Source organism: Apostichopus japonicus, chromosome 2, assembly GCF_037975245.1.
Source record: "Apostichopus japonicus isolate 1M-3 chromosome 2, ASM3797524v1, whole genome shotgun sequence".
NCBI lineage: Eukaryota > Metazoa > Echinodermata > Holothuroidea > Aspidochirotida > Stichopodidae > Apostichopus > Apostichopus japonicus.
The window spans coordinates 6,589,557-6,616,475 of NC_092562.1; the positions used below are offsets into that span (position 1 = coordinate 6,589,557).

At 37.9% G+C, this 26,919-nt stretch overlaps 1 protein-coding gene and 1 long non-coding RNA gene across 4 annotated transcripts; one reads left to right on the plus strand and one right to left on the minus strand.

The window, feature by feature from the left end:
• Positions 1 to 26,919, plus strand: LOC139976238 (gamma-butyrobetaine dioxygenase-like). 3 transcript variants are annotated; one of them, XM_071984820.1, is made up of 6 exons: positions 7 to 921; positions 5,583 to 5,744; positions 14,486 to 14,591; positions 20,047 to 20,246; positions 21,511 to 21,677; positions 23,627 to 26,919. In XM_071984820.1, the coding sequence occupies exons 1-6, from the start codon at positions 293 to 295 to the stop codon at positions 23,770 to 23,772; spliced, it is 1,410 nt and encodes a 469-aa protein (XP_071840921.1). In that variant the 5' UTR covers positions 7 to 292; the 3' UTR covers positions 23,773 to 26,919. The 3 variants fall into 3 exon arrangements, with proteins under 3 accessions (XP_071840933.1, XP_071840924.1, XP_071840921.1); XM_071984832.1 differs by lacking the exon at positions 21,511 to 21,677 and having other exon boundaries at positions 1 to 921; positions 23,627 to 23,765; XM_071984823.1 differs by lacking the exon at positions 5,583 to 5,744 and having other exon boundaries at positions 3 to 921.
• LOC139976247 (uncharacterized) lies at positions 17,253 to 19,241 on the minus strand. Its single transcript, XR_011796050.1, has 2 exons — positions 18,909 to 19,241; positions 17,253 to 18,457 (listed from the first exon to the last, which is right to left on the minus strand). It is a non-coding gene; the product is annotated as an uncharacterized lncRNA (long non-coding RNA).

A 26,919-nucleotide genomic window follows, 5' to 3' on the forward strand; every position in this document is an offset into this window, starting at 1 on the left:
AGGTTCAATTGAGAAAGAGCGCTGCAGTCTGATTTGTTATTGGTCCGGTTATTCAAATCGTGAAAATAACACACCATAAAGAAATTATGTGTTTGGCGACCACGTCGAAATGCGCTTTGTCAATGATCATTCAACGCGATTGCACTAAAAAGGAAAGAAAGAATAAAAAGGAATGTTCTTGGATGCGTACGGTACATATAGGCTACTGTGAACAGTGAGCTATATCACCGGTGTTCACGTTGCAAATATTTAGGTGCCTTTCTATATTGTCAATTGCAGGACCGAATGAGCTATGCTAAGTCTTGGGATAAAGCAAAGTTTTGCATCTCTTCATAGAGTTGTAGGACAACATTACGTTCGGCGGTCATTTGCATTATCAATGCAGGGATATCAGTTTGGTGAATTGCCATATTCGAAGTCCAATGTATCTTCGAAGCCGCTTCACCGGCGTTACAAGTCTGTAGGAAGCTCGGAAGTTCATGAAGACATCAGTCCATCACTGTACTACGACAAAGATCTGGGTTATCTTCCACTCTGGAATCAATTACCGGCAGCATGTAAAATTGAATCTGTTGCATTGCAACAAGAGTTTCTAGAGGTTGTCTTCGCCGATCAAGTACGTTGCCGTTATCCATTAGAGTGGCTAAGAGACATATGTAGATGCCAAAACTGCTTCAACCATATCACTCATAACAAGCGTACCCCTCTGGTGCCTTACCCTCCCAAAGCACGAGATATTGAAATCTCTCAAAATGGAGATGCAATCCTCCTGCGATGGCAAGACGGTCACGAAAGTAGCTATGCAAGCAAAATTCTTCTTTTCCAATATCTTCATTCTGTGAATACCAGAGGGAACGATATTGTCATCGATGCGGAACTGGTGCATTGGGACGCGAATATTTCCGAGGACCGTTTTAGAAGGTACGAATTGTGGTTATATCATATAGGCCTTGGCTTACTTACTACTTGTAACATAAAACTTTCCATTCAAATTACGTAACTAATCATATAGCAAGTTTGATAACTGAAAGTTGATAGAAATTCAAATATCGTAAGAATGTTTTCTGATGATACAAACATTTATTCTACAGTCAGCTTAGATAAATGATAGAGCATTCCTGTAACATGATGTTTACAATTTGCAACAGTGGTTTCAAGAGCGGCAGTTTTTCTTTAATACTTGTAAATTTAATGTTATGTATGTTGGAAGGAACAATTAACATTATTTCTCATGGTGATAGTGACACTATATATCACCTATTGGCATATAGCGGAAGTGAAGTATAAATCGGGAGGGGGGGGGGGTATTTCATGTTTCCTTAATATTTAGCAGCACAATTCTACCAAGGTGAACAAAGCAAACAGCATGCTGCATGCTGCATCCTCTTTAACTCTAGATGCTACTTTATTTATGGGTCATTCCGTGTCAAATCACGGATGAATGTTGCTGCACCCTCTCCAAAAATCATTTAAATTAAGTGAACTAAATCAGTAGCAGACAGTACATTTGCAAATAGAATTTGTTTATATGACATTGAAATCTGCACAGTGTTGAAATGAATGACCTTGAAGTACAATACCCAGGCTCAAAAACATGTGGAATATCAAAACAGGCAAATCGTTTTATGTAGAAATCCCAAACTTTGAGGATTTTTCATTTCAAATAAGGCAAAATACCCTCCTGAAATTTTTTGAACAAACAGGTTGGTACTATATCTCTTCCAGAAAAAGGAATCAGATTTTTTTCAACATGATTCGTTTTGAGTTATTGGCAATCAAAGACGACCTCTTTTGTACATCAGAGCAACTTTGCAACCCCATAAATTAATATTGAGAAATGCTAGAACCCTGAAATTTGGTAAGGTGTAAGAACTTTACACTTATAATTAAAGTATGAAACCTTGACAGTTCTTACATGATTACTTTGGTAAACAATTGGCATCAAAACCACTTCCTCATGCTGAATCGCAGCATGACATAGTAACTTTGCACAACTTGCAAATATATTATAGGAAAGCACTGTAATAATTATTTTGTATATTTTGTACTAAAGGTTTAATAACCTCTGAAAGAATAAAGTACCCTGAAGCAAAGGTTTAGGAGCAATGTATCACTATAAATTGCAAATTGTTAAGTGAAAAATATCAAAATCGAATATTTTGACACCTTTAAGTTGACCTAACTTCCACTAGGCAATGTTTTTATAAAGTTTATTATGTTCCTTTTCTTTGAGATAGACTCTATAGGAGTCTGTAATAGAAAGGTAGTAGGATGTTTGATTGCAGAGAAATGAGACCTCAAAAATCAAGAAAATGCCCAAATGCCACGATGGCGACAAACTGCGGAATTTCAAAGTGTGATAATTCGGCCAGTTGTGAAGCAATGCAACTGAAAGTTTCAGAAGATGCATATTGCATGGTGTTTCAAGCAAACAATAAACTTGGGAATTTTTAAAAGATGTCGAACTACAACATACTCCAAAATTTGGTGATTTCATATGGAATCACCCTTCGTTATATAGAAAGCACTTGTGTGCCCAAATCTGGAATATTGTAATGTTATTTGGTTCCCACATTATAACAAAGGACATACACAGTATTGATCTGTGTTCAACATAGAGCTACACATCTTGCGATTAGTCTGGAGAAGTATGATTATTGTGACAGATTACGTGCACTCAAGTTAGCTACATTAGCATGCAGAAGTTAAGAGAGGTGATCTAATTCAAACTTATTGGCTTGTTCATGGGTTGGAGGATATTAAGTATGGCAAACTAGAGGGCAGAGCTACAAGATTGTCAAGAAGCATTGTAAGTCAAATACACGTCTCAACTATTATAAGCAACAACAAAAACTCATTAGGCAAGCCGACATTTTACTCCATTCATTTTCAGGTAAGTGTTTCCACGTCATGATGTAAGATAGCCTATTCCTTGTTGCATTGTTTTCAGTGCTTACTACCATAACAACTCCCTGCTCCGAGCTGGTGTTCAAAGTTGAACAACATCGAGTTTGACGTGCGCTGAAATAGTGTTCAGTTCAATTAGGGACATCGTGTTCAACGTTCGTTTACTTAACCTCGCTTGATGTGATACAGTTTGTTGTTCAGTTTATTATCAAGGGATCTATGCCAATGTCATTTAATCCATTGTTCATACATTTGTCGATAAGTAGCAAGGTTATGCACGCCTATAGATAACTCAGCAACACACTTTGAAGCGTATCACCTACAATAGCTCGCTGATACACCACTGGTCGTATAGCAAACATATATACACACACTATATAGGCAGTACTTCAATAGACCGGCATATACCTACAACTATCGATATAACGATCTATTACGTAACAACATCACATTCACCGGTATTTTTTAACGTGTCTAGATATGTTAACAGTGACGTCACGATACGTTCTTCCTCTGAATAAAGAGCAACAGAGTACTTTGCCGGAACATTCGTACTTCCAAATTACTATAGAGCGGACTGCGAGAAGAAGTAAAGCCATATTTTACAGTATTAGTCTAAGATTCTTTAATAGAATAGTCCAGCTCTCTTTGATATGTCAAAGAGGAACATAACCTATAAGCATTCTGGTGAAATTGCATTCAATTCTTATGCACCGTTTTTTTATAGATATTGACAGTTGCAGTTGCCACCTTTCGTACCAAAAGTGAACTTGGAGCAAACAGGTGTGACGTCATTGTTGCACACTCATAAATAAAGTTTTGTTTTCCTTTGAAATTTACGTCTAATTTTACACTCCTCAATTATATGCATCCATAATGTGAATGTACCATAGGTATTGGTATTTCACATTCCCTTTAGACAAACTAGTAATCCTATTCAATGCAAGGTCAAATCAATAGACTTAAAAATAATGAAAATACAAAACATTGTTTGTCAGTGTGCAACTATGACATCACACCTGTTTGCTTCAAGTTCACGTTTGGTAGGTCTGTCAATATCTCCAAAGCGGTACATAGGACTTGAATGACAATTTCACCAGAATACTTAGATTAAGTTTCCCCTTGAACATATCAAATAAACACTTTGACCTGGACTATTCTTTTAATTGTCAATACAAGCAGGTTAAGATAGCCCTGATACCAATAGGTACAGGAATGGGAATAGGAATAGGCCTTTTACGAGTGATTTATAGTCATCATGTTTTACCCCATACGACTTTACCTAAACATATATTTATATATATATATATATACAGTGGCGTAGGAAGGTACTTTTGAGTGGGGGGGCTGAAGACGGATGGCCGGCCTGGGGGAGGGGTCTAAGGGGAGGGGGTGTCCCCCTCCCCTTTGGATTTTTTTTGCATTTCCAGGTGGCCTCAGATGCAATTTGGTGCAATATATAGCACACTTCAACCCACCCACTCCATTTTGTATATAATTTTGCATTTTCACCTGGCCTTAGATGCAATTTGGTGCTCTAAATGAGATTTTTTTCTCATTTGGAAATGAAAAAGGGGTTTTCTGACTTGCGAAGCGGGGGGGCGGAATGATACTTCCGCCCCTCCACATTTTTCACTGGGGGGCTGGCGCCCCCCCAGCCCCCCGGTTCCTACGCCCTTGTATATATATATATATATAAATATAAATTTATATATATATATATATATATATATATATATATATATATATATATATAAATATATATATATATATATATATAAATATATATTTATATATATATATATATAAATTTATATTTATATATATGTTTAGGTAAAGTCGTATGGGGTAAAACATGATGACTATAAATCACTCGTAAAAGGCCTATTCCTATTCCCATTCCTATACCTATTGGTATCAAGGCTTATAAATATATATAAATGAAAATCGTAATGAGTTGGAAAATCAAGAACAGTGAAAAAACTTTCAGCCTCCACCGGGATTCGAACCACGGGCCTCCCGCTCTGTACGCGGACACCCTAACCACTAGGCTATGGACGCTGATTGTATGTCCAGAGGTTCGAAACCGGTAAGGAAGATCGTAATTCCACTGTAGGCGTTTGTCACCTATATCGAACAATACTAGTTCTGTTTTTGGTGACATATTTTGCCCTACTCTATAGGGATCAAACATGATGCTATCCAACTCGAAAATCATTTGTGATATTTTAAATATATATATATATATATATATATATATATATATATATATATATATATTTATATATATATATATATATACATGATTCTTACTAAACCTCCAATAATACGTACTACAATGCTTTCAAAAAAGGCTTCCTCGTTTACCCCCTATTTTACCCACTCATTAACCCCCCCATACACTCAAAAGTCAAAACAGGTTCGAACGTTGCATACATCACTACTGTGTTGAATAACATAAAAGGATGCTCTGTTGTTGATAGAAAATTAAAAGAATATGTTTTGGTAGATTCATTAAAATTGCATGATAAGACAACGGAATGGTTAACATTAAGCATTTAAGATGACGGTTTGATTTGTGTTTTCTTTAGGATTGAATATGCAAATTCCCGCATGATCTCCCTATTATTCCTCTTTGACTGGTGTCCTTCTCTTTCCAATATTTTTATCTACAGGTTCGATTTTGAATCGATAATGAATGATGATCGATCACTGTTTGAGTGGTTGATGGATTTACGAAAGCTTGGCCTCTCCGTCATCAAGAATTCACCTACGAGAGTTGGTGCGGTGACGGAACTCTGTGAACGCGTAGCTTACACTAGACCAACTTGCTTTGGGTATGTAGGCTATATAGGCTACATATACAACTGTAGTGAAGTGAATTGCAACATTTATTGTTTCGGAAATATATCTTAATTCATAGAATCCATATATGGTTATTAACAACGTGAAGGACTTCTACTATATACTAGGACAAACTTTACACTAACTTGATCGGTGAGTCAAATTAGCGGCGCTATCCATTTCTCTCCCATAAAGTGTTTGTAACTGATCCCACGGAGCTGCTATTCTAGCCTATGGTTGGCCCTATATCAGTTCTTTGCAGTTATGGCAAGCCATGTGGGACAAGCACCGCATTATATATATCTGCGTACTAATTTGAATATATACACATTTTAATTCGAATATGTACACGTATTAAAATTCAATATATCCCCGCATTAATTGAATACATATGGAGATTAAATCCAATATATGCACGGATTAATTCCAATATACACAAAAACCCTTCTCCGCCCTTGCTGTGTACATATCTCCGCGATTTTTTTTTCGGGCTCGAGAGAATACTCTTAAATAATGTACTTTTTCTATTGGACGAGCCATGCTGTTGTTTAGATCAAGTACGTTTGGCCTGAGTGTACATCAATTGAGACTAACTTTGCAATCTCTCATTTATTGCACTGGCGAGACTACCATGTGATAACTCTCGAAACTCATTTGAGAAAGCTATAAGACATGCCAGTTGTTGTATGATTTAATACGTGTTATATTCGAGTTAATCCACGTATATTGTAAATAAGTGTTGAATAAGTGTTGAACCTTTTAAGTAAACCCTTCGTATGCATTTGAGTACCATCTGAGGAACCTCTGACATTACTCATTTACTACGCAAATATTTCTTGCCGTCATGAGATATCACACATATACAGTGAAACGCAGTAAAGACCTGTGAATGTTACTATACGCTATATTGCAGCCTACACTTTAACTCCTAACGGACTACCTTTCAAATGATGGCCTAATTTCCTTGTTGCAAAGACGAAATAACATTTAAAAGACGTTTGCTTACTATTTCCTATTTCCACTTGTCATATGTTGTGATAAAATAACAAGCTCATCCCGCTTAGTATACAAACTTCAACATGAAATCAATAACATAAACTTTAATAACATTACGAAATAAATGTAACTTTGGGAGGAAATTTATAGCACTTGTCATACTAACTGAGCAAGTAACACAAACAAACTGTTTGCTTGGCACCCATATATGTTCCCTCACTTTTTCCTGTTTCTTGGAATACGACACACACTTCTGCCTTAGGTAATGCTCTAATAGAAAAAGTTTGGCCCCTCCTTCAGATAGTGAAAAGTATAATCAATTTTTGGCAGTTAGTTTAAGGATTCCTGAGGAAACTGTTTCTTGTACTAGAACGAATGGAAGTTCGATACAGCTAGCAATAAACCATTATAACAAAAAACTAAAATTTATGTTCGCTACACACGCCGCGGGGGATATTCAACCGAAGTGTCGAGATCTCCTCGCGTAGAATTTACACTCGTGTAGAATAGGTTTGTGCGTGTGTTTTCAAGTTGACCAATCTTATAGCTTCACCAGTCTAGTGTAACTCTATACAGGCCTATAGGGAAAAGTTTGTAGACAGGTGGAAACAATTAAGATCGTGTTACATGAATTGTCACATTGCAAATCAATTGACGCTTCCTACGTCCTTGACAACAGAAGTTATGACACAGGTCAGCCACTGAAAGTTATCCTGCAATGTGGTTCAACAGCTGAGTATGGGAAAATACACTTTACAGGTAGTAAGGTTCCCCGTTCATCGTTCTCGCCCGTTGTTCATTGTTGTGAGATATACCGCACAGCAGCAGTTCAAACCCGGCCTGTTGAACCAACGTCGGGGTCGTTCAACTTATGTGACCTAACTGTGGGAGGCTATGTAAGAGTTGCGGGATGTGGGGTTCTTGACAGCAGCTAGCTATACAACAGGATTATTGGGAATTCCCCTAGTGGTCACGATGTGTGAAGACAGCTGACCACTGTATTACAAATACAACAGGCTAAAAACAAGAATAAGACTGGCTGTTAGGTACAGAAAATAGTTATATTGCTCGGTCACACATGAAAGTGTGCAACATAAAGAATCTTGGGAAAGTACTCTTTACTGTTACACAATTAAACTTGTATCAACAATTAAAACAAGAGATATTGAATATTAACAACTAAAGGTGTCAAGTGGCCACAAGACTAATACATGTATGTGCACATTAATAAAAAAAGAGATAGAGCTTATCTGGCGGGCGGGTCTGTATAGTCCAGCAGCACGGCACAGCAAGGTAGTAGAATAACTGGTAGGCACGGTGATGCAAGGTTTAATAAATGATGAATGTCCGATAACAGGAAATTACGAAATAGAAGGTGAGTAGTAAGAGTTCCGTGAATATACTTGGACAGTGAAAATAGATATGAGTGACAGTTCCAGGAATACTCCAATAAATAATATATATGTTCAAAGAAATGTTCTTCCCAAGGAGAGTAGGTATAAAGTCCAGGTACAAGATACGGTAGGTAGAAGACTAGGTGACGTCCAGGTAAAAGAGTAGGTGAAGTCCCGGTAAAAGATAAGTTAAAGAATAGGTGAAGTCCCAGTAAAGATATATGTAAGTACAAAATGGCAACTAGCAGCTAGAACACAACTCTCAGTTCCATTGAATCCAATAAAAACGATGTAATCACACAGATGTATAGCAAAACAATTATACACAATTAATTCCTTGGACAGCAAGAGTCATATGAATATAGATAAATTCTTTTAGCACAAGATCCTGTAGACAACTTATTAATAATTTATATATATATGTATACTGTAGTGTACAGACTACATTATGTAAAGAGAGGCTAATATATACACATGCCCTGTTGACTGGCTGACAACCAAACTGCCTCTCCCTCCTAAAACACCTTGGAGGAAGCTCCCAAACCACAGGGTAACAACATGTGACCCTCTTAACACCTCTGATTGGCTATAAACACCCTAGATACCAAGAGTAACACTCAGAACCAATCAGAGCTAATTACACAGACTAATCTACATACAAATGCTTACACTATAACTGAAACAACTAAGACAAGGCATCCCTTATCTAAGAAAAGAAAGTAAGAAGAGAAGATGTTTACTAAAACCAGCAACTTGGCAGAACAAAGAAAGTACTGTTGCCACTGGCTCACTACTAATTATACAGGGGAAAATGAGCACAGGTTGTGGAAGAGTAAAGGCATACCTATTACATAACCACTAGGATGGAGAGAACAAGAAACAGAAATAGAGCTATTTACAGCTACAGCATGAATTTGGTACATACTTAAAGCAGCATTTTGCGTTTGGTCGCCGTTTTCTACTTTTTTGACATGTCCATCGAGTTTGTTTACATATATCAATCACAAAACAACAAACTAAGATATTAGCCAAGTTTCTCCCTGCCAACAACGTTAATTGGCGATATTTGCAGATAATGAGAAAAGTGTCCACGACAAATTCCACATTTAAAATTAATCGCATACATTCCCCCAAACCCACTCGTTCGAATTCAACCAATCAGAGATGCAGGTTTAGTTATGAGCCGTTGCTAAAAAAAAGATTCAAGACTGCGTTGATACAACCAGGGAGTTGTTATGGAACTCCCACAACTGCCATATAGACTGTACACAAATCAAGCATGGTGTTGTATTACGTATTGGTCAATGACGTTCGAAATGTTTAAATATTCATATTATGGGCGAGGTTTATTGGGATCCCAATGGAAAATATCTTGGAGAAAAACAAAGTTGAAAGTTGCACATTTTTCGACTTTTATGCCACCATTTGAAGTCAGATTTAAATAGATAAGCTAGTTATGTATGTCGTTATGGCATAGTGGAGTCAGTGAGGTTGAGAAAAATCATAGAAAAGGACGCAAAATGCTGCTTTAAGATAAGGCCTTAGAACAATCAGGTTTTGTAATGACAAGTTCAAATAACCACTCTTTTCTCCAGATCGATGAAGTTTGTTTCGTTAGAAACTTGACACAATCCTTCCATACGTTCGTCTCATCCAGTATGTTACATTGTTTTCATTCGTCAATATCTGATATATATGATGGTTGCGCACTATTTCTATATTTCTATATCAGTCTTTGTGTACAGCGTTTCTGTATATTGGACGAATCTGAGCGTAATAGTAATGACCGACTTTGCGATCCGCGTTATAGTCAACGCTGACTTTGCAATCCGTGCCCCCCCCCCCCCGCTCCCTCACATTTTTTGCAAGGTCGGTAAGAGTGACTCCATATTTATCCCTTTCGGGAAAACCAAATAGATTATAACTTTCTTGTGCGCCTTTGTAGAAATGTGAGTTCGCCGTTAGCTCGTGTCTTGTGATCTCACTTCTGGCTGGTAGGGGAGCTCACATCTATGGAACGCCAAAATGACTGCAGGTGGCGCTACTACTCTAAACAGGAGGCGCTACTACCCTAAACAGGAGGTGCTACTACCCTAAACTGGGGGTGCTACTACTCCTATTAGGAGGTGCTACTACTCTAAACAGGAGGTGCTACCATTCTAAACAGGAGGTGCTACTACTCCTAAGTGACGATGCTACTGTAAAAAGGAGGCGCCACTACTCTAAATAGGCGATGCTGCTACTACTACAGGCGGCGATGCTACTGTAAATTAGTGGCGCTACTACCCTAAACGGAAGGTGCTACTACCCTGTAACCAAGGCGTGTCTCCAAGGCGTGTTTCCAAAACAATATGCACACGGGTCAACGAAGGTCACTCTTCAGTTTTCCTACATATACCAATTCATGTCTGTACAGATTGAGAGTATCAACGGTTACTACCATATGAAACGTTAGTTTCGATATTAACTTCTGGGAAAATTCAAACAGTTTACGCGAATAAGAATCCACATTATAATTACAAAGAATGTCGTTCAACGCGGACGAGAAGATACGCGAATACGTAGAGGTGGGTTTTACAACAAATGGCTGAAATGTTGGACATAAGACTGTAACAACGACTAAGAGGAGACGTCGCAATTTGCACCTACGAAAGAAAGATTTGAATGCCAAACTTAGTGGTCAGTGATTTCTTATTTCCTTAAATGTAACTCAAACAGGCTCAGGACAGTTAATTGTAGATAGTATATATGCTAAATAACCGTGTAGTAAGAATCAACCTATTGTACAATCACATCTAGTAATATATTAATCGTATATCTCATAGTTGAACTGTCAGAGTTGTGCAAAAATGCATCGTTTTCAATCCAAAGAGGCAAAGGTTTCCCCATTGATCGAACGAAATATGTTCTACATGTATCTTAATGATGGGGCGAGGCTGTGTTAAGTAGTATACAAAAGTAACTAATGCGTCAAAGTAAATGGGCCTGACGTTTCCATCCTAGCATGATCTTTTCAGAGGCTGGATGACAAGTGCATTATGTATTTATATTATTTTTACAATAGTAACTAATTATTCTTTTTTACGTATTAATAAGAAGGTATGTTCTCTCCTTGGTTCGCCCTCTTCAAATTATTATCAGAAAGTGATTAATGACTATTTCGGCGTAGAATACCATTTAAGGGCTGATCAATGGCGTATGAAAGGAGAGGGGGCAGGAGACCATACCTCCATGGCCTGTCCGAAGGGTAACGTTTTAGTCGTCGGGGGGGGGGGGGGGCTTTCGGGGAAACCGTGAAAACAAACAACAACTTTTGAATTTTGTTTCTTAACAATTTAAAGTTTCAACATACACAGCCGTGTGTATATATAAACCTAATTATTTACCTAATTTGATTTAGACTAAACATACATTTGAAGCCTGAACTGTGTAAAATTCTTCCGAGAGCAGTCCGCAGAAAAATATACATTCATGAAACCCATAGTCACAGCCCGTCTTTAAGGTCTATACCTCAACAAATCATTCGGGGAGAGCGATTGGAATTTAGTCCCCACCTTTGGAATTAGGTGCCCGTGACTGGGGCGTGGATAGGCTATAACGTTTCTTGAAGTTTAATGCCAGAGTTACCATGATTACAATTTACCTAACCCATACAATCTTGTAGGGTAGATTGTGTTTGAGGAACGTAATAAACTTGGCGTGGTGAAACCAAGGAGCTGTTACTTGGAGAGCTCCCTGTCCAAACAGGATGACAGTATATAGATACACTAAATGACACAATACAAAACTTTTAAGTATGACTGTCTTTCATATACTTATTTTAGTTGATGGCTCATGCACATATATTTCAACCTGAAACAAGAGTCACAGAGTACAGAACCCCCATCCCCCATCACAAAATAAATCATACTAATGTTTACATGGTGATACACCTTTTCCTTATACGGACATGTTTGCAACCGCGCCACAATGAGTAACAATAATGGGTTGACAAACCAACTTTATTTTTACCAAGGAATTGATACGTAACTCATTGGTTCTACCATGGAAGTCTGACCGATACTTCCACGGTTCAACCGATGACAGGTTTCTTTGAATAATAAGCGAGTTCAGAGTTACGAGTGCGCATGCCCGATTCTCACTTGGGGTCAGGTCAACTGAGAATGGAATCCTCGGAAAACGTAAACAATGACAGCTTTTCATAACGATAATCCAACTAAGAATGGGTTACTGCGACATTCGGTATATATGTCAAGTGCATATTTCGGTGAGTTTACGACTTAAAAACGTGTATAAATTGACTGAAACTACTTCATAAAATATTGATTATAAGGGAACACAGATCCGTATCGCACGTGAAATAGTTAGTCTGATATACGAGCAGGAAAAAAAAGAGTACTGTGTGACTGTATCCTTCGTATGAGTTACGCGACCTTTCGTGGTTGCGGGTGTCTTAATGCTTCGCGGAAGTTCTAACTGATAATTTTCGGAAATGAATATGAAATGAATTTAATATATAGCATGGAACAAACTATTTTGCCCTTTTGTTTGTCATTATGAGCCTGAACTGTTTTTTTTTTAGAGAATATCGTAAGCAACTCGAGTCTAAAATACTGACATTGACACTGACAGAACTGTAGATCTAAATAGGCCTACGTACATAACCTATCCTCATACTCGTTGCTTTTACGTCCACCAACGAACACTGCATAGTAGAGGCATTGATATCTTGTATAGTTGGTTCTTCATGTTAAGAAATATTAGTTCTCTTCATTTTTTTTTGCGTGATTTAAAATAAGCTTATTCTTATTCTTGGCATATTCCTACTACTTATAGGGTGGGTTCAATTTGTTCAAACAGAGAAAAAAGAAGATATTTATTTTATTTGGGGAAGAACATTTAAAAAAATAATAGTGGGTGGGGGGAATTTTCAGGGAATATTATTAATACGCTGCGATGGTGTACACTCTGCCTTTAGAAAGCACAACCTTGACTCGGCAGAAATGGCATTGTAAAAAATTTCCCCGAGCCACCCAGACTCTAAATAGCTGAAGGCTTTACCATCTTTATAGTCCGTCATCAGTCTTTGCTTCAGTTCAATGTTATCAATACTGGTAAAATAATGCGCAATATCAATGTACATGCAAGGCGGCCATTTTTCCATTGCACATTCGCCTTCCCATGTAAGTGGCAAATCCGAAAAAGGATCGACAGGGTCTCTCCTTCAACCTGAAGTACCGATGCGTAGTCATCTGCCTTTTCATTTCGCGCATCTGCTATGTTAACTTCAGCAATGTTCATCTGAACGGCAGCATACGCTAAAGCAACCAACTCTTCTTTTCGGCCACTCATCATCAACTTTCGTTTCTTTAAAAATTCCTTCAGTCTGTCAACTTTCCAAAGTTTAAACTCTTCTAAACTTGTAGGAATATCCATCCCGTAGCGAAAAAACAGAGTAAATTTAGACGTAAATTATGCAATTTCTAATGTTTACTGTAAGTGCTCATTAAGTTAGCGTGGGGTTAAGTTGTAAAGTCGTGTGAGTGGCCTTGGCCTCAGACAAGACTGTCATCTTCAACTTTAACTTTACATGCATTGAGGTAAAAGGTCACTTGAGGTCACCAGATGCCAAAGTTTGAAACCCATCCAACTGCAAAAGTGAAGCTTGGATTAACCTCATAGTTGTATGTGGACCTCAAGTAGAAGAATCTATTGTTTTTTAAGAGGTCAAGGGTCATTTGAGGTCAACAGAGGTGGAAGTATGAAAGAAAGTTTGTGAGCTCTGTAATTTTCACAGCAAAGCTTGGAAACTCTTCATAGTTGCTATGTGGGTCCAACTTTGTGAGTAAAACATCCCTGCTGATATACAGTTCAATTGCCCCTGAATGTCACCATTGGTAACATTCTGGAAACTTCAAACTTGTTCGTTAGCTAAGTAGATGTCCAAAGTCATTTGAGGTCAATACAGATATTTTCTGTGGAGTTCAAAGGTGATTTGCAGTCAATAAAGCTCAGCCTCAGAGTTTTGCAAGCAGGGTAACTCAAGCAGTGAAGCTTGTATGAACTTTGGTATCTGGAGCCTACTCTTGTGCAAAGTGACAAGGAATCATTCTCCTGGCTTTCTTGTTTGTATACATTTAATATTCATGTAGGATGGAAGGTCCCAGCGACGCTCATTTTACTCACGCTGGGTCATCTTTAAGTTATTTATTACTACATTCGTTCAATTGAAAGTTATTGATTTATAGAATGTGAATCTTGTGTTTCATATTGCCCAAATAATTGTCTTCACCAGTGGTTTAAACAACTTTAGTAACTCTTATTGACCTTTCTTTCTTGTGTAGACAAACATTCCAAGTGGAGGTAAAGGAGAACGCTTCTCATGTTGCCTACAGTAGTGGCCCCTTACCACTCCACACAGACACAGCATTCTACATGGTCCCTGTTGGGGTGAGTGAGCGTCAATCTTATCTCATCGCTACTATTGGGAGTTGACTAGATGTTGCGGTCGGTTGGTAATTGTGCCACATGATGAGTACCTGTGTCTCCCAGACCTTCAGATTGAAAGGTCAAAGGTTAAAAGTCAAATTAGAGAAAGGGGATTATGCAAGGGGGGATGGCACATTGAATTCACTGAGACACTATACATGTTTATTATTGTAATGTAATTACTGTAAAAAAAAAAAGTATGTGGTTACCATGGCAACTTATGTCAAAGTTCAAATCCAGTGTTTTCAGTGCACTTTTGTGTCAAAAACTACCAAAAGTATCGGCTAATACCATCATACTTGATAGAAATGTGCTCCATGTTAGGAACTTGTGCCTCGCAATACTTATGAAGTTCAAGAGTCAGATGTCAATGGTTAGATTAGGGAGGTCTAAATAACACCTCCCTGGTCAGACGAAGCCAAAAGCGAGTTTTGCTTTAAATGCAAAGGGGCACCTTCAAAAGACGTTCAATCTTCCCAGACGAAAAGGGCATGATCAGTGAAAAAATATGTGGTTATACATTGGTCACAATTGAAACCCATGGTGACAGCGTCAATGCCAAAAGTGTAACCTGCAAGTTTTTGTCAGACTATGCCTACAAAGGATCCAAAATTACACGGCTAAAATTATTCTCGGCAGATCAAAATATGATAGTGCCTCCGCAGCATTGAAGGAGCTGCACATCCTCCCCGTTAATGTCCGCGCCGAGTACAAGATCCTCCTCCTCGTTTTTAAGTGTATACATAATTCAGTGCCAGCTTATCTGTCCGAGTCGCTGGAAATTAAGACACCTGGTCGTTCAACACGCTCGTCAAAGGGCATTCTTCTCAAGGTTCCTTTCACACGCCGCAAATGTTTCGCAGGCCGCTCTTTCAGCGTCACTGGCCCTAGACTTTGGAACGCTCTCCCCGTCGACACAAGAAATTCGATGACCATCAGAACTTTTAAAGCTGCTTTAAAGACTCATTTATTTAAGAAATCGTTTTTATAATTTGTTTTGTTGTTCAGCGCCATTGAGTGTTTTTACAGTAATGTGCGCTTTACCAAGTGTTACCACCTTAACCTTAACTAAGTGCAAAGCAATATTTTGCTTTAACTCCAAAGGGAAGATTGAATAATGGTGCTACCATGGTAACTAAGGTCAAATGTTCACATTTAATGCTTATTTCTGAAAATATCTCTTCGCGACCATACCGGTATCCTCAAATTTGGTACAATGTGACCCGTAATTGGGTGAAAGGAACGAAGCGAAAAGTACATTTTTGCAATATATACAAGTTCTCTGTGGTTTTATCAAAATGTTACCATTTGTGGATTTTTTTCAATGGATGTATGATTGAAATCATTTTAATGCTCAATTGCCCTGATTACATCATTCATTCTGCTCTTTCTAAATGCATCAACAAAATATCAATTAGTTTATAACACAAAATCATATCTTTGCCATACAGAATGCATGATGAGGAATATGGCTTTGAATTAAATGGGACAGGTGGAGTTATCATAATAAAACTAAAGTATGATCTTACAAGTTTTTGTAACCCCTTTGGTGGCCTCCTCGAGGCCAGAGGTCCTTGTACAGTATACAGTATTAGTCATAAAAGTGAAGCAGTTTTGTGTGTAGGAATTTGTTGTATAGACATATTCCGCCAGGTGCCTATCTTGAGGGTATAGCTGGAGTAGTGCTATACATAGGCGTGTACTGAGGCCTGGCAAATGGGGTCGTGGGGGTTACATGAGATGAGGGTTTCGGGCGTCATGGGTTAAAGGTTGGAATTTTATTAGGCTGTTTTAATGGGGAAGTTAGTACAGTGGTAGTAGATAACTTTTGGATTTTAGAGTACCACAAGTAGTTAAAGCATGGAGTTAAAAACAGAGCTCCATGGTTGTAGAGAGGCCTTCATAGAGAGAGGAGTTAACTAATAAAAATCCAATACAGAGAGCAATTGAAAAAATCTTCCTGTCTATTTTTTATACATATACAATACAAATACAAAACACGTACAAACCACTGATCTGTACACTAACTGGATTGGAGCAACAGGCCTACTCTGTGAAGCCACCGGAAGTTACTGTCCGCCATGTTTGTTCACCCAAGAAGAGCGATACAGTTCACTGATTTTGTATGCTAGCGATATTTGAACGTTGATTTAATGACTGTTTTCTTGTAGACAGAAAGTATCCAAGACAAGAGAAGGGGCGCTGATATTAGGTGTGTGTCACTGAGGTGGTGGGGGGGGGGAGGTGGTCGGGAGACGTGCCCCCGTACTCAATATTAGATTGATTTTTTATTGCGGTTAATTGACCAAGTAAAATGAGGGTTGCAAAAGCAGATCAATATGGACAACTCAAAAGCCTTTCCGAATATATTCTTGGTCGAAAGCAACATTGAGGGGTTGGTGTGGAGGGGAGGGGGGGTGGAGGGGAATCAAAAATTCGAAGTTTTCAAACAGTTGTAGTCAAAGAGCAATCTCGTGAGTCATAAACTGTGGTATTTCATGTTTATGCTATAATGCTATTGTCTTTACTGGTTGGGTGCTTGCAGTTTCAGCTTTACCCTTAAATGATTACAAATAGAGAACCGACAAGGTAAACTATGAAAGCACATAATGGAAACAAATATCCTTTTCTTTAAATATATTCAGTTCAAGTGACACAGTTGTAATAGTATTGATTGTAGTGACTTGTTAGCACTTAAAAAGTCCAACAAGAACTTCATTTCCAGAAAATTTAAAATCATTACACTCTGGACCCTGGAAGTCAATGCAATGTTTCTGGTGGTTAAAATTTATAAAAATATATAAAAGTAAATCAGCAAGAACTTCACATATAAAAGAATATTATAAAAATATTGTTAAGAAATGTATAATGGTAAGAACTTCACATTTCATAATCTGAAAACATTACAGTATGGGCAGAGGAAGTCAGTGCAATGCTTCTGGTGGTTAAAATTTATAAAAAAAATATTAAAGTAAATCAGCAAGAACTTCACATATAAAAGACTATTATAAAAATATTGTTAAAAAAAGTATAATGGCAAGAACTTCACATTTCATAATCTAAAAACATTACAGTATGGGCAGAGGAAGTCAGTGCAATGCTTCTGGTGGTTACAAATGTCATGAAACTTTCCAAAAAGACTATAAAGGTAAGGTCCTTATGTATAAAAAGTAAAACAATACATAGGGTGGAACCTGCAAATCCATGAAATGCTTCTAGTGCTTGAAAATTATCATTTAACCTATACAAAAACAAATTCCGGCAAGAACTTCAACACCAAACAATAGAAATCACGAGATGTTTTGCCACTAGAGGTCAGAGAAATGTTTCCATATTGTTTAAAAACATAATGAAACTTAAACTTCTTCTTCATTAACTGTATGATTGGATGGCAGAAATGTGATAATTATGATGGCAACAGAGCCTAAAAAGTACTGACAAAATCTTTACTATAAGTTCTATCATTTTAACACTTGGAATGTTCAGCCACATCCCCCATGTTCCCCCATGTGTGATTACTGTCATGTCTTTCTGCTTATATTGCTCTCATGAAACTTTCTCAATGAGGTCTCTTATGCCCTTGAACATGTCTCTTGACATAAAAAGAATGAAAAGATAAATAGTTTCAACCCAGTATGCATGAAAATGTATGTGATGTCGGGTATTTTGCGCTTTAGCTTTCTAGGAGACTCCATTATAGCATATGTAGGATCTCCAGGGGTACTCCATGTTCACTGCACTCCGCATTTGGTAATTCATGTTTTGTACTTGGGATTGGGCTGGATCGTCTTGCAGATGGTGGCTTACGAGTTACGAGTTGGAGTAATCTGCAAATTACATAAACAAAACATTGAAATTTTTAATATAAATATAAAATTCATCTGTAGAAACGAAATAATTTAACCAATTGAATTGTAACCTGTCCTTAGTAATACTCATTCATAAAAGGAGAGGCTTCAAATTTCCAAATAAGTCAAGCTTAGGCTTGTGCCTTGAGTTAGGCAACAACTCTCTGTTTTCAAAACTGAGTTAGGTGGTAAGCCTATGTATACCCTTTCAATTATTAAGCTACACATAATTCCTCATGTATTCAGTACGTCACGCAGTGTACTGAAAACTGTACTTTGATGCAAGTAGACCTAAATATGTCGAAAAGCTAATGTTACTTATCATGTTACTTATTTCTTTCGCGAAACACGTCCATATTCTCGCCAGTGCATACAACGTAGTACAAAAGACTAACTAGAATTCCCATCCCAGGTAATCGGCATAGCCTACCTGTGAAAGTTTAACCCCTTTTCTCGTTTTCCACGAACATCCCGGTGTGTGCATCCATAGGCTGAACAGGCATTCTTTTCAAAACATCAGATATTAAACGAGTGAGGTAAAGTTACTAAACGAGTGAGGTAAAGTTATTTCGTTTAGGATAATGCGAAGTGCTGTCTGCCGATTCCGTACCTAGTTACAACAGAACAAGAAATGTTTGGCGTCTTTTTGGGTGATTCAAGATGGCCGCAAACCCACTTCCGGTAGCTTTACAGGGAATAGACCAACTAGCGCTCAGAAGCGGTGAGCCGCCAATCCAGTTAGTGTACAGATCAGTGGTACAAACACGCAAACCGTACCTGAATTGTGCTCTCATATCGTTTTGGTGGCGCTATTCCGATATTCATTGCAGAGCCGTATCTCTATATACGGCTCTGATTCATTGCTTTACTTTTGTAAAGACATCTGTAAAGAACATAATATTTATTAGATTTTTGAGTAAGGGCGTGGGGTGCGCGTAATATGATTTTTTTAAACAATTAACAGTTTTTCAACTATTTATCTGTTTATAGACGGGTTTTGGCAATATTCCGATGATAATTCAAATGTCCAATTCTCTAAAGCCCTGCTCTTTTTAGGGTAGTTTTGTTTTTTATGTGTTGGGCTTGTTTTAGAACATTTATAAAGGTGGTAGCCTGTTTCTAAGTGGAGCCTAAATATTTTTTTGAAAATAAAAAGGTCAAAATGTAGTTTTCACACTTTTTCAATGAAAACAAAGTTTGAACCAAAAGTTTGGAAATAAACGTCTAAACATCAATAGCACCTCCCCCCCCCCCCTTCCCCAAGCAATAGGTATTTTTGAATAGATCTGTTTTTCTAGCTTTATTCTAAAAATCAAACCAAGTCTATATCTAGAAGGGTTGTGAAGATACACATTTTCAAAGTGTTAGGTTTTGGGGGCATATTCCTCCCAGTACAGTGTCTAAAAGTTAGAGAAACCTCCTATACATAAGGATTTCAGAGATAATTTCTTGTAATCGAAAGTTTTGGTTTCCCATGTGACCATCTAGAACTGGTAATGAATGGTGCGGAGGTAACTTCAATGGTATACTTTTCAACGATATGGTAATATTTTTAATATGTTTTGCAGGTGCAAATCCTCCACTGTATCAAACAGTCATCTAGTGGTGGAGAAAACATCGTTGCAGATGCCTTTAGATCGGCGGAAATCATTCGAAGCGAAGATCCAGACTGCTTTAAACTTTTGACTGAAACTGAATTCGAGTATTTTGATTTGGGCGAAGACTACATTGGCAAACATCACGCACAATCTCGTCATCCCGTCATAAGGTATATGAGAGTCTTTTACCGTGAAATCCTTACTTACAAGCTAAACACCATAAGACAAATGAAATGTCTTCAACTAGATTCCAGCTTTAAATTTGGAGGTTGTTCTTCACGGCAACTCGTAGTAGCATACTGATCATCTTGGGAACATTTTACCTAAAGCTACGTACGCTAATGTGTATTGTATTGATTTGTTTGATACATCCACACAACGCCAATTAGTTATGTGACAACACGTCTTCAAACTTACAACAATGCAGAAGTGAACTGCCGTCATGTTAACGGAGTGTGTTAAGCACAGTATATAATCAAGCTGAACTAGTTATAGCTTCCACCATCTTCACATCTGCGGATTCTCTATCCCCATAGATCACACTAAAAGCGACAATCATAAGTTATAATAATTATAATCAATAAAAGGAAATTTTCTTCTTATAAAGTGACAAACAGACACCCCTTCATTCTCATCAACACCCCAACCCCACCCCAGTGGCGGAGCTAGGGGTATTGGCCAGGGGGAGCTTTCGACACTATCTAAGCGGAGCGCCACCACAGGTTGGCGCGGAGCGTACAGAAATGTTTTGAGTAAAGATACTCCCTAGATCGCCGGAAATGACCCTTTCCGGGCCTTGCTAATTTGCAGAGAAACGAAGAATAAATAGATAGTTAAAATAAATAGATCGAAAACCCCGTACAGTTTCTTGGAAATAGTTTCGTACAACGGAAGTGCCGATAAATTAAAGACCGCCGTTATATTTTGTCAGAAAATTACACCAACAAAATTTGTAGATGAGAGCGCAATGAAAAAAGTCAATAATCGCGAATAAGGAAAAAGTGGTAAAAAGCTGAAAAGGGCGCCAGCAGTCCATTTGAGTCTGTCAGGGGGCATCCGCCCCCTGACTGTATGGACGCTCCGCCACTGCCCCACCCCTTTCACAGCTTCAAGCTTCCAATACGCACCTCCTCGTTCGTGGAACTCCCATCCGGTTCTTTTAAAGATCAATGGACTCGCTCCAACAGTTTAGGCGTGGCTTGTTGTTAATTGCTCATTTTTTACTGGCTCGTATAATAACTTACATTCATATTGGAGATATCAACTTGCAACTTTCTGCAATATCAGCTTTAATGGCTTATAGTTTCTTCCATCAGAGCCACTCAATTGCCTCTTTCTTCTTCAGACGCATTATTGTTTTACTGTGGTTTTTGACACAAAAGCAAAGTATAAAGCTGATACTTACATAACGTTCACATGCAACTTTGTATTTAGACAGGACACAAGAGGACGTGTTAAGCAGATCGTATATGCGGACCATAGCCGAGCATGCCGGCTAGATAGTGAACTAGAAGTATCATCAAAAGTGTTTGGGGCTCTGAGGAAGTTCAATAACACCTTGAATAGTGAAGACAGCATTGTGAAATACCGCCTAAATGATGGTATGGCTCACTATTTTTGGATGTATTTCGAATAATTAGTAGACACTGGGCAATCGCCCATCGTCAAAATGCAGCCATTGTATATCTCCTGAAGTCGATACACTTTCTAAATGTCAAGGTGAGAAAGTTAGTGACTCAATTTATCAGTCAAATTTGACGGATCCTATATTTTCAATTGCCTAGTAACGATCGCAATACCTGCCCAATACAACTTAAATAACACGAACGAGGTGTTTTCTTCTTACATGACAACTATAGGGGATAGCTAAATGTTAAATCGCAGAGAAGAACATTTGGAAAACTGGCAGAATGGAAGGTCTACTTTACAGAATTTATTGTAAAATATTATAAGACAATAGAAATTGAAGTAGGGAGAATGACGTCATGCGACATATACTGAAGCCACCCATCCTACTGGTGGCGCTTTGCTTGTACGGCAAGAAAGTACCGGCGCGCTATACAAACGATACGTCTTTGACAAAACTAAAGTGATAAATTTGGCATAAATCACTCGAAATGGTGATATCGCGTGCCGCATTTGGGTGCCAAAATCGTGGCAGTGGACTGCAGTTTCAAATGTAATTCTTAGGAAGCGATAATAGGAGCCATTGCATGCACAAACTAATATGGAAGTATTACACAAAAGTAGGTGTGTGCTGGTAGGAGGGGGGGGGGGCTGCCTTTTCACAGCAATTTTCCAGGGACAACTATGACACTATTTGAGTGGAGCACTAAAATAATACAAGCAAGAAAAATATTTGCTTTGAGTCACTCAGATACCATTAAAAGTTGCACAAAACACTCCACATGCTGAGTCACTAGAGGCTGGAAAAAAGTTTTCAAAGTTGGTTTTTAAGTCAGGAGTATAATAATAATGCAACTTATATAGCGCAATATGCAAGGCTTCAAAGCGCTTTACAAAACATAATACATAAAAACAAAGTCGTAAAACATAAACATAAAAACCAATAAACCAAACAAAGATAAAATTACACAATGTAAAGTACCACTCTGGTCGCCATAACATATCTCTGTCGTGCAAAGTACACCCACTCTTTCGAAATCGCGGGTAAACTCAAAGTCAGTTTCAAAGTCGAATGCACAATATATGTATGAAGACGTACAAATGATCTGGCTTTTTTTGCCGTACAAGTTACAACGCAAAGCGCCCTCTTATTTTTCAAGGCTTGAGTCACTGCTTTAAACACACGGCGATACACTGTGTCAGCATTCTTCCTAGTTCAATCTCTATGTGTTAGACATACACCTGTCATGCTTCATTCTGTGTAACAGTATGTGTGACAGTTACAACATTACAAATCAGCAACGCCATTGGTAAAAAAAAACAGTTAAATAAACAATTCAAGGATGTTGAACCTTGAATTGAGATAGTTTATAGTCTTTAGAACATATCCAGCCTACCCATGAATAATTTTGTGGCTTACATTATATTTCAAAGTGTGTAGGTATGTTACTTATCTGACTATTCACAGCAGTCTGTGCATTACATTACGTTAAGTTAGTAACGTTTAGCCTAATAGTATTGTCAGATATGTCCCAACTGAAAATCACGCATGAGGTATCTTGTTTTTTTGTTTTTGTTTTTGTTTTTTGTTTTTTTTTGGGGGGGGGGGAGGGTTACTTGCCTTTGAAAGCTAATCTTTGCTGCCAAGTTTATGTGCGCGCCGCGTGTGTATGTATATATATGTGACAAGCAAGGCTTGTAAACACAATATCACAAAAAGCACATGATAATTAAACTTGATACTTAGAAAGTGGATTTGTCTTTAGTCTGTACAAGAAGCCTACTGAAAGTGGTGGTTATAGGCGGCACACGCAGATATATAGGCCTAGCTTCAAAAGTTTAGGTTTCATGTGTAGCGCCTCCCTGCCAGAACAGAGTAGTGACATTTTAATCACGTTCGTTCTCTTTCTTCTTTCCTTCAAAGGTGAGATTCTTGTCGTGGACAACTACCGTGTCCCTCACGGTAGAATGGATGTTGACTCAAGGTCAGCGAGACATTTAGAGGGCGCTTACCTCGATTGGGATGAAATTTCTTCTAGACTTCGCGTCTTGGGCAACAAATTCATATAAATATAACATTTTGATTATGCGACGTATAATCAAGAACAGTTGTTAAGGTCATGAGTGGGGTCATTTGTATTAGTATGAGCAATGTGTGTCCTCTCACAAAACCTGTGATAGTGGTTGACACTGATAACTGAAAACAGATGTGTCCAAATAAAACGGCTGTACATGTAAAATATACGCAACCATTGACTATGGATCGAATGTAAATAAAATTTAGATTTCTTGTATTAAGACAAAGACTATTCGGTATATGTGCTGCCTTGAAAGCAAAGTTTTAAAGGGTTTGTATGTTCATCGTCGTAAAAATGGTACTAAATAAGTTGTTGGGAATCATTCAAAACAATCATTCATATGGTTGCAAATTTGAATTCAACTATAAAGAACTGGTAACAGTATAATCGGACAAACTTGAGTTTGTCCTGTAAATCTAGCAGATGACAATGGTATTGCTAGCTAGGTGACTGTCAGCTGCTTTGGTTACCATTGCAATTTAGCAATAAAACAAAAGCGGTAGTACTTCCGAAGTCAACCATACTTCAGATGGAACCCTTTTTTTTTGAATGATGCAATGTCCTTCAAACTAACATAGGTACAAGGAGCGCTCGGAAAGTATTAAATGGGTATATAATATGCACTTATTGGTGGAGAATGGCGCTGCCAAACTATGACAAAATAAAACTATTAAGAGGCCATGACCGGCACTACCGAGTTACCGTATAGTGCTAAAAAGGGAAGTTAAACACATTGAGAGTGGTGCTACGCAAGCTACTATAATATTTATGATGCTTCGCTGTATAGTGTTGTAACGAGATTTCGACGAAATAGTGATCTTTTCGTCCAAATATCTTTCATTTGCACATATATAGAAACACATGGTACACCCAAATTTGGTTGGGAAAATGACTTACAACTCACGGGTATGTTAACACTGCTTACACAGTTGTTCTTTTTGAAATAAATTCTAGTACTCTCGAACATGTTGTACAATCTTACGTTAATAATAATAATAATAATAATAAGACTTATAATGCGCACACACCACTCAAAGAATGTTCATGGTGCAAATGACAATGAGAAATGATACAAATAATACAGAATAATACAAAACAATGACAGAAGAAAAACTTAATGGTATAAGATCATATAAAAGCTTTTGTCATTAAGTGGGATTTTATGCTCTTCTTAAAGTTAAAGAGAGTAGATGTTTTTCTGATTTTTAAGGGAAGTTGGTTCCATAAGCGAGGGGCAGAGACAATAAATGACCTATGCTCCCAAGAATGTTTGGACTTAATTTCAGATAATAAAAATTGAGAGCTGGATCTTAGATTACGAGAGGGGACATAAATATGTAATAAGTCAGAAATATACATTGGACCATGTCCTTTAAGTGATTTATAAACAATAAGGAGAATTTTATACATGATACGATATTTTACAGGTAGCCAGTGCAGCTTTTTTAAGACAGGGTGGATATGACAATGCTTATGAGAATGAGTTACAATACGTGCAGCTGAGTTTTGGATTAATTGGAGTCTATGAATCTGTTCATGTGGAAGACCGAGGAGTAAGGAATTGCCCATATCGAACCTTGAAGTGATAAAAGAATGTACAATTTGTTCAGTTGCCTTATCATTTAAATAGTTTCGTAATTTGTAGATGCCTCTGAGATGAAATGCAGCAGAACTTGTTATGTTGGAAATGTGGCGTTTCATAGACATATTGGAATCGAAAATTACACCAAGATTACGCGCATGAGTGGAAGGGTGAACCTAAACATTACCAATTGATATGAATGGAATATTAATTTTAGCAAGCTGATGACAAGAACCAAAAAGCAAAAACTCAGTTTTTTCTTCATTAAGCTTCAAAAAATTACGTCTCATCCACAAACGGATATCATTGATGCAACTCTCAAGGCATCTGATGGCTTTAACACTCTCATCTTGAGAAGGACTGAAATCAATGTAAATCTGGGTATCGTCTGCATAAACGTGATATGAAATATTGTGCTTCACCAAAATTCTACGAATTGGAAGTGTATAAATAGGGAACCACTGAGGTCCAAGGACTGAACCCTGTGGAACTGAATAATCCATGTATACAGGATTGGATAATTCATCCCCAATACAAACATATTGAGGTCGTCTGTTTAAGTAAGAGTTGCACCACTCCAGAGCAACAGCATCAATACCCACGAAACTATTCAAACGCGAAAGCAGAATTTCATGGTCCACAGTGTCGAATGCGGCACTCAAGTCTAAAAGGACCATAGCCACTATTCTACCATTATCCATTTCAGAAAGTATATCACTCCTTACTCGAAGTAGAGCAGTCTTAATACCATGGTTAGCCCTATAAGCAGATTGAAATGGATCATAGACATCATTGGTATTCATATGATCAGTAATGCGACTAGAAATAATGCGTTGAATAGTTTTCCCCAAGAATTTTAGGTTTACCACTGGTCTGTAATTCTTAAAACTTTCTTTATCTAAGCCATCTTTCTTAAGAAGTGGCAGAATATGTGCAACCTTAAGGCTATCAGAAAAAACACCTCGTTGAATGGATTTGTTAATGATACGTTAGGCCCTTAACTAGATATATAGAGCACAAAGCCTAGCCGTCTATTTGGTTCACCATGCTAATTTTGATTATATCGAAGTGTAGAGGAGACGGCCGTTACAGAAATGTTTAGGCCCCTGGGGACAGGTACTCCGAGTTGGAGGGGCACTAACAATTTATTGAAGGGCACCAATAGTTAAAGGAGGGGCACAATACTCAGGAACTGTTACTAGTGAAGGTTAATTTTGTTCATATGATGGTGGGACAAATTAAGGGAGTGTGATATCACAGTGCCAACGACTCGGCATAAAGGCTATGCTGTGCCAAACTCTAAAATGGTATCTTATTTTTTAGCTTTTTAAGTCTCAATACGTGTTTGATGATGAATTTTGGAAAACAAACTTCCGAAGAAGATTCAATGTTTCTTATTCTAAATGCACTCTGACCAGGTTTGTTTAATGGAGAAAAGCTGTCGCAATAGAAAGAAATAAATTTATTTTCTGTCGCCCTTATGGCGCGAACGATTTACCGTAAAATCACTGCATGCGACCGCGCATATCAGCATGTTAATTACACAAATGTAACCTA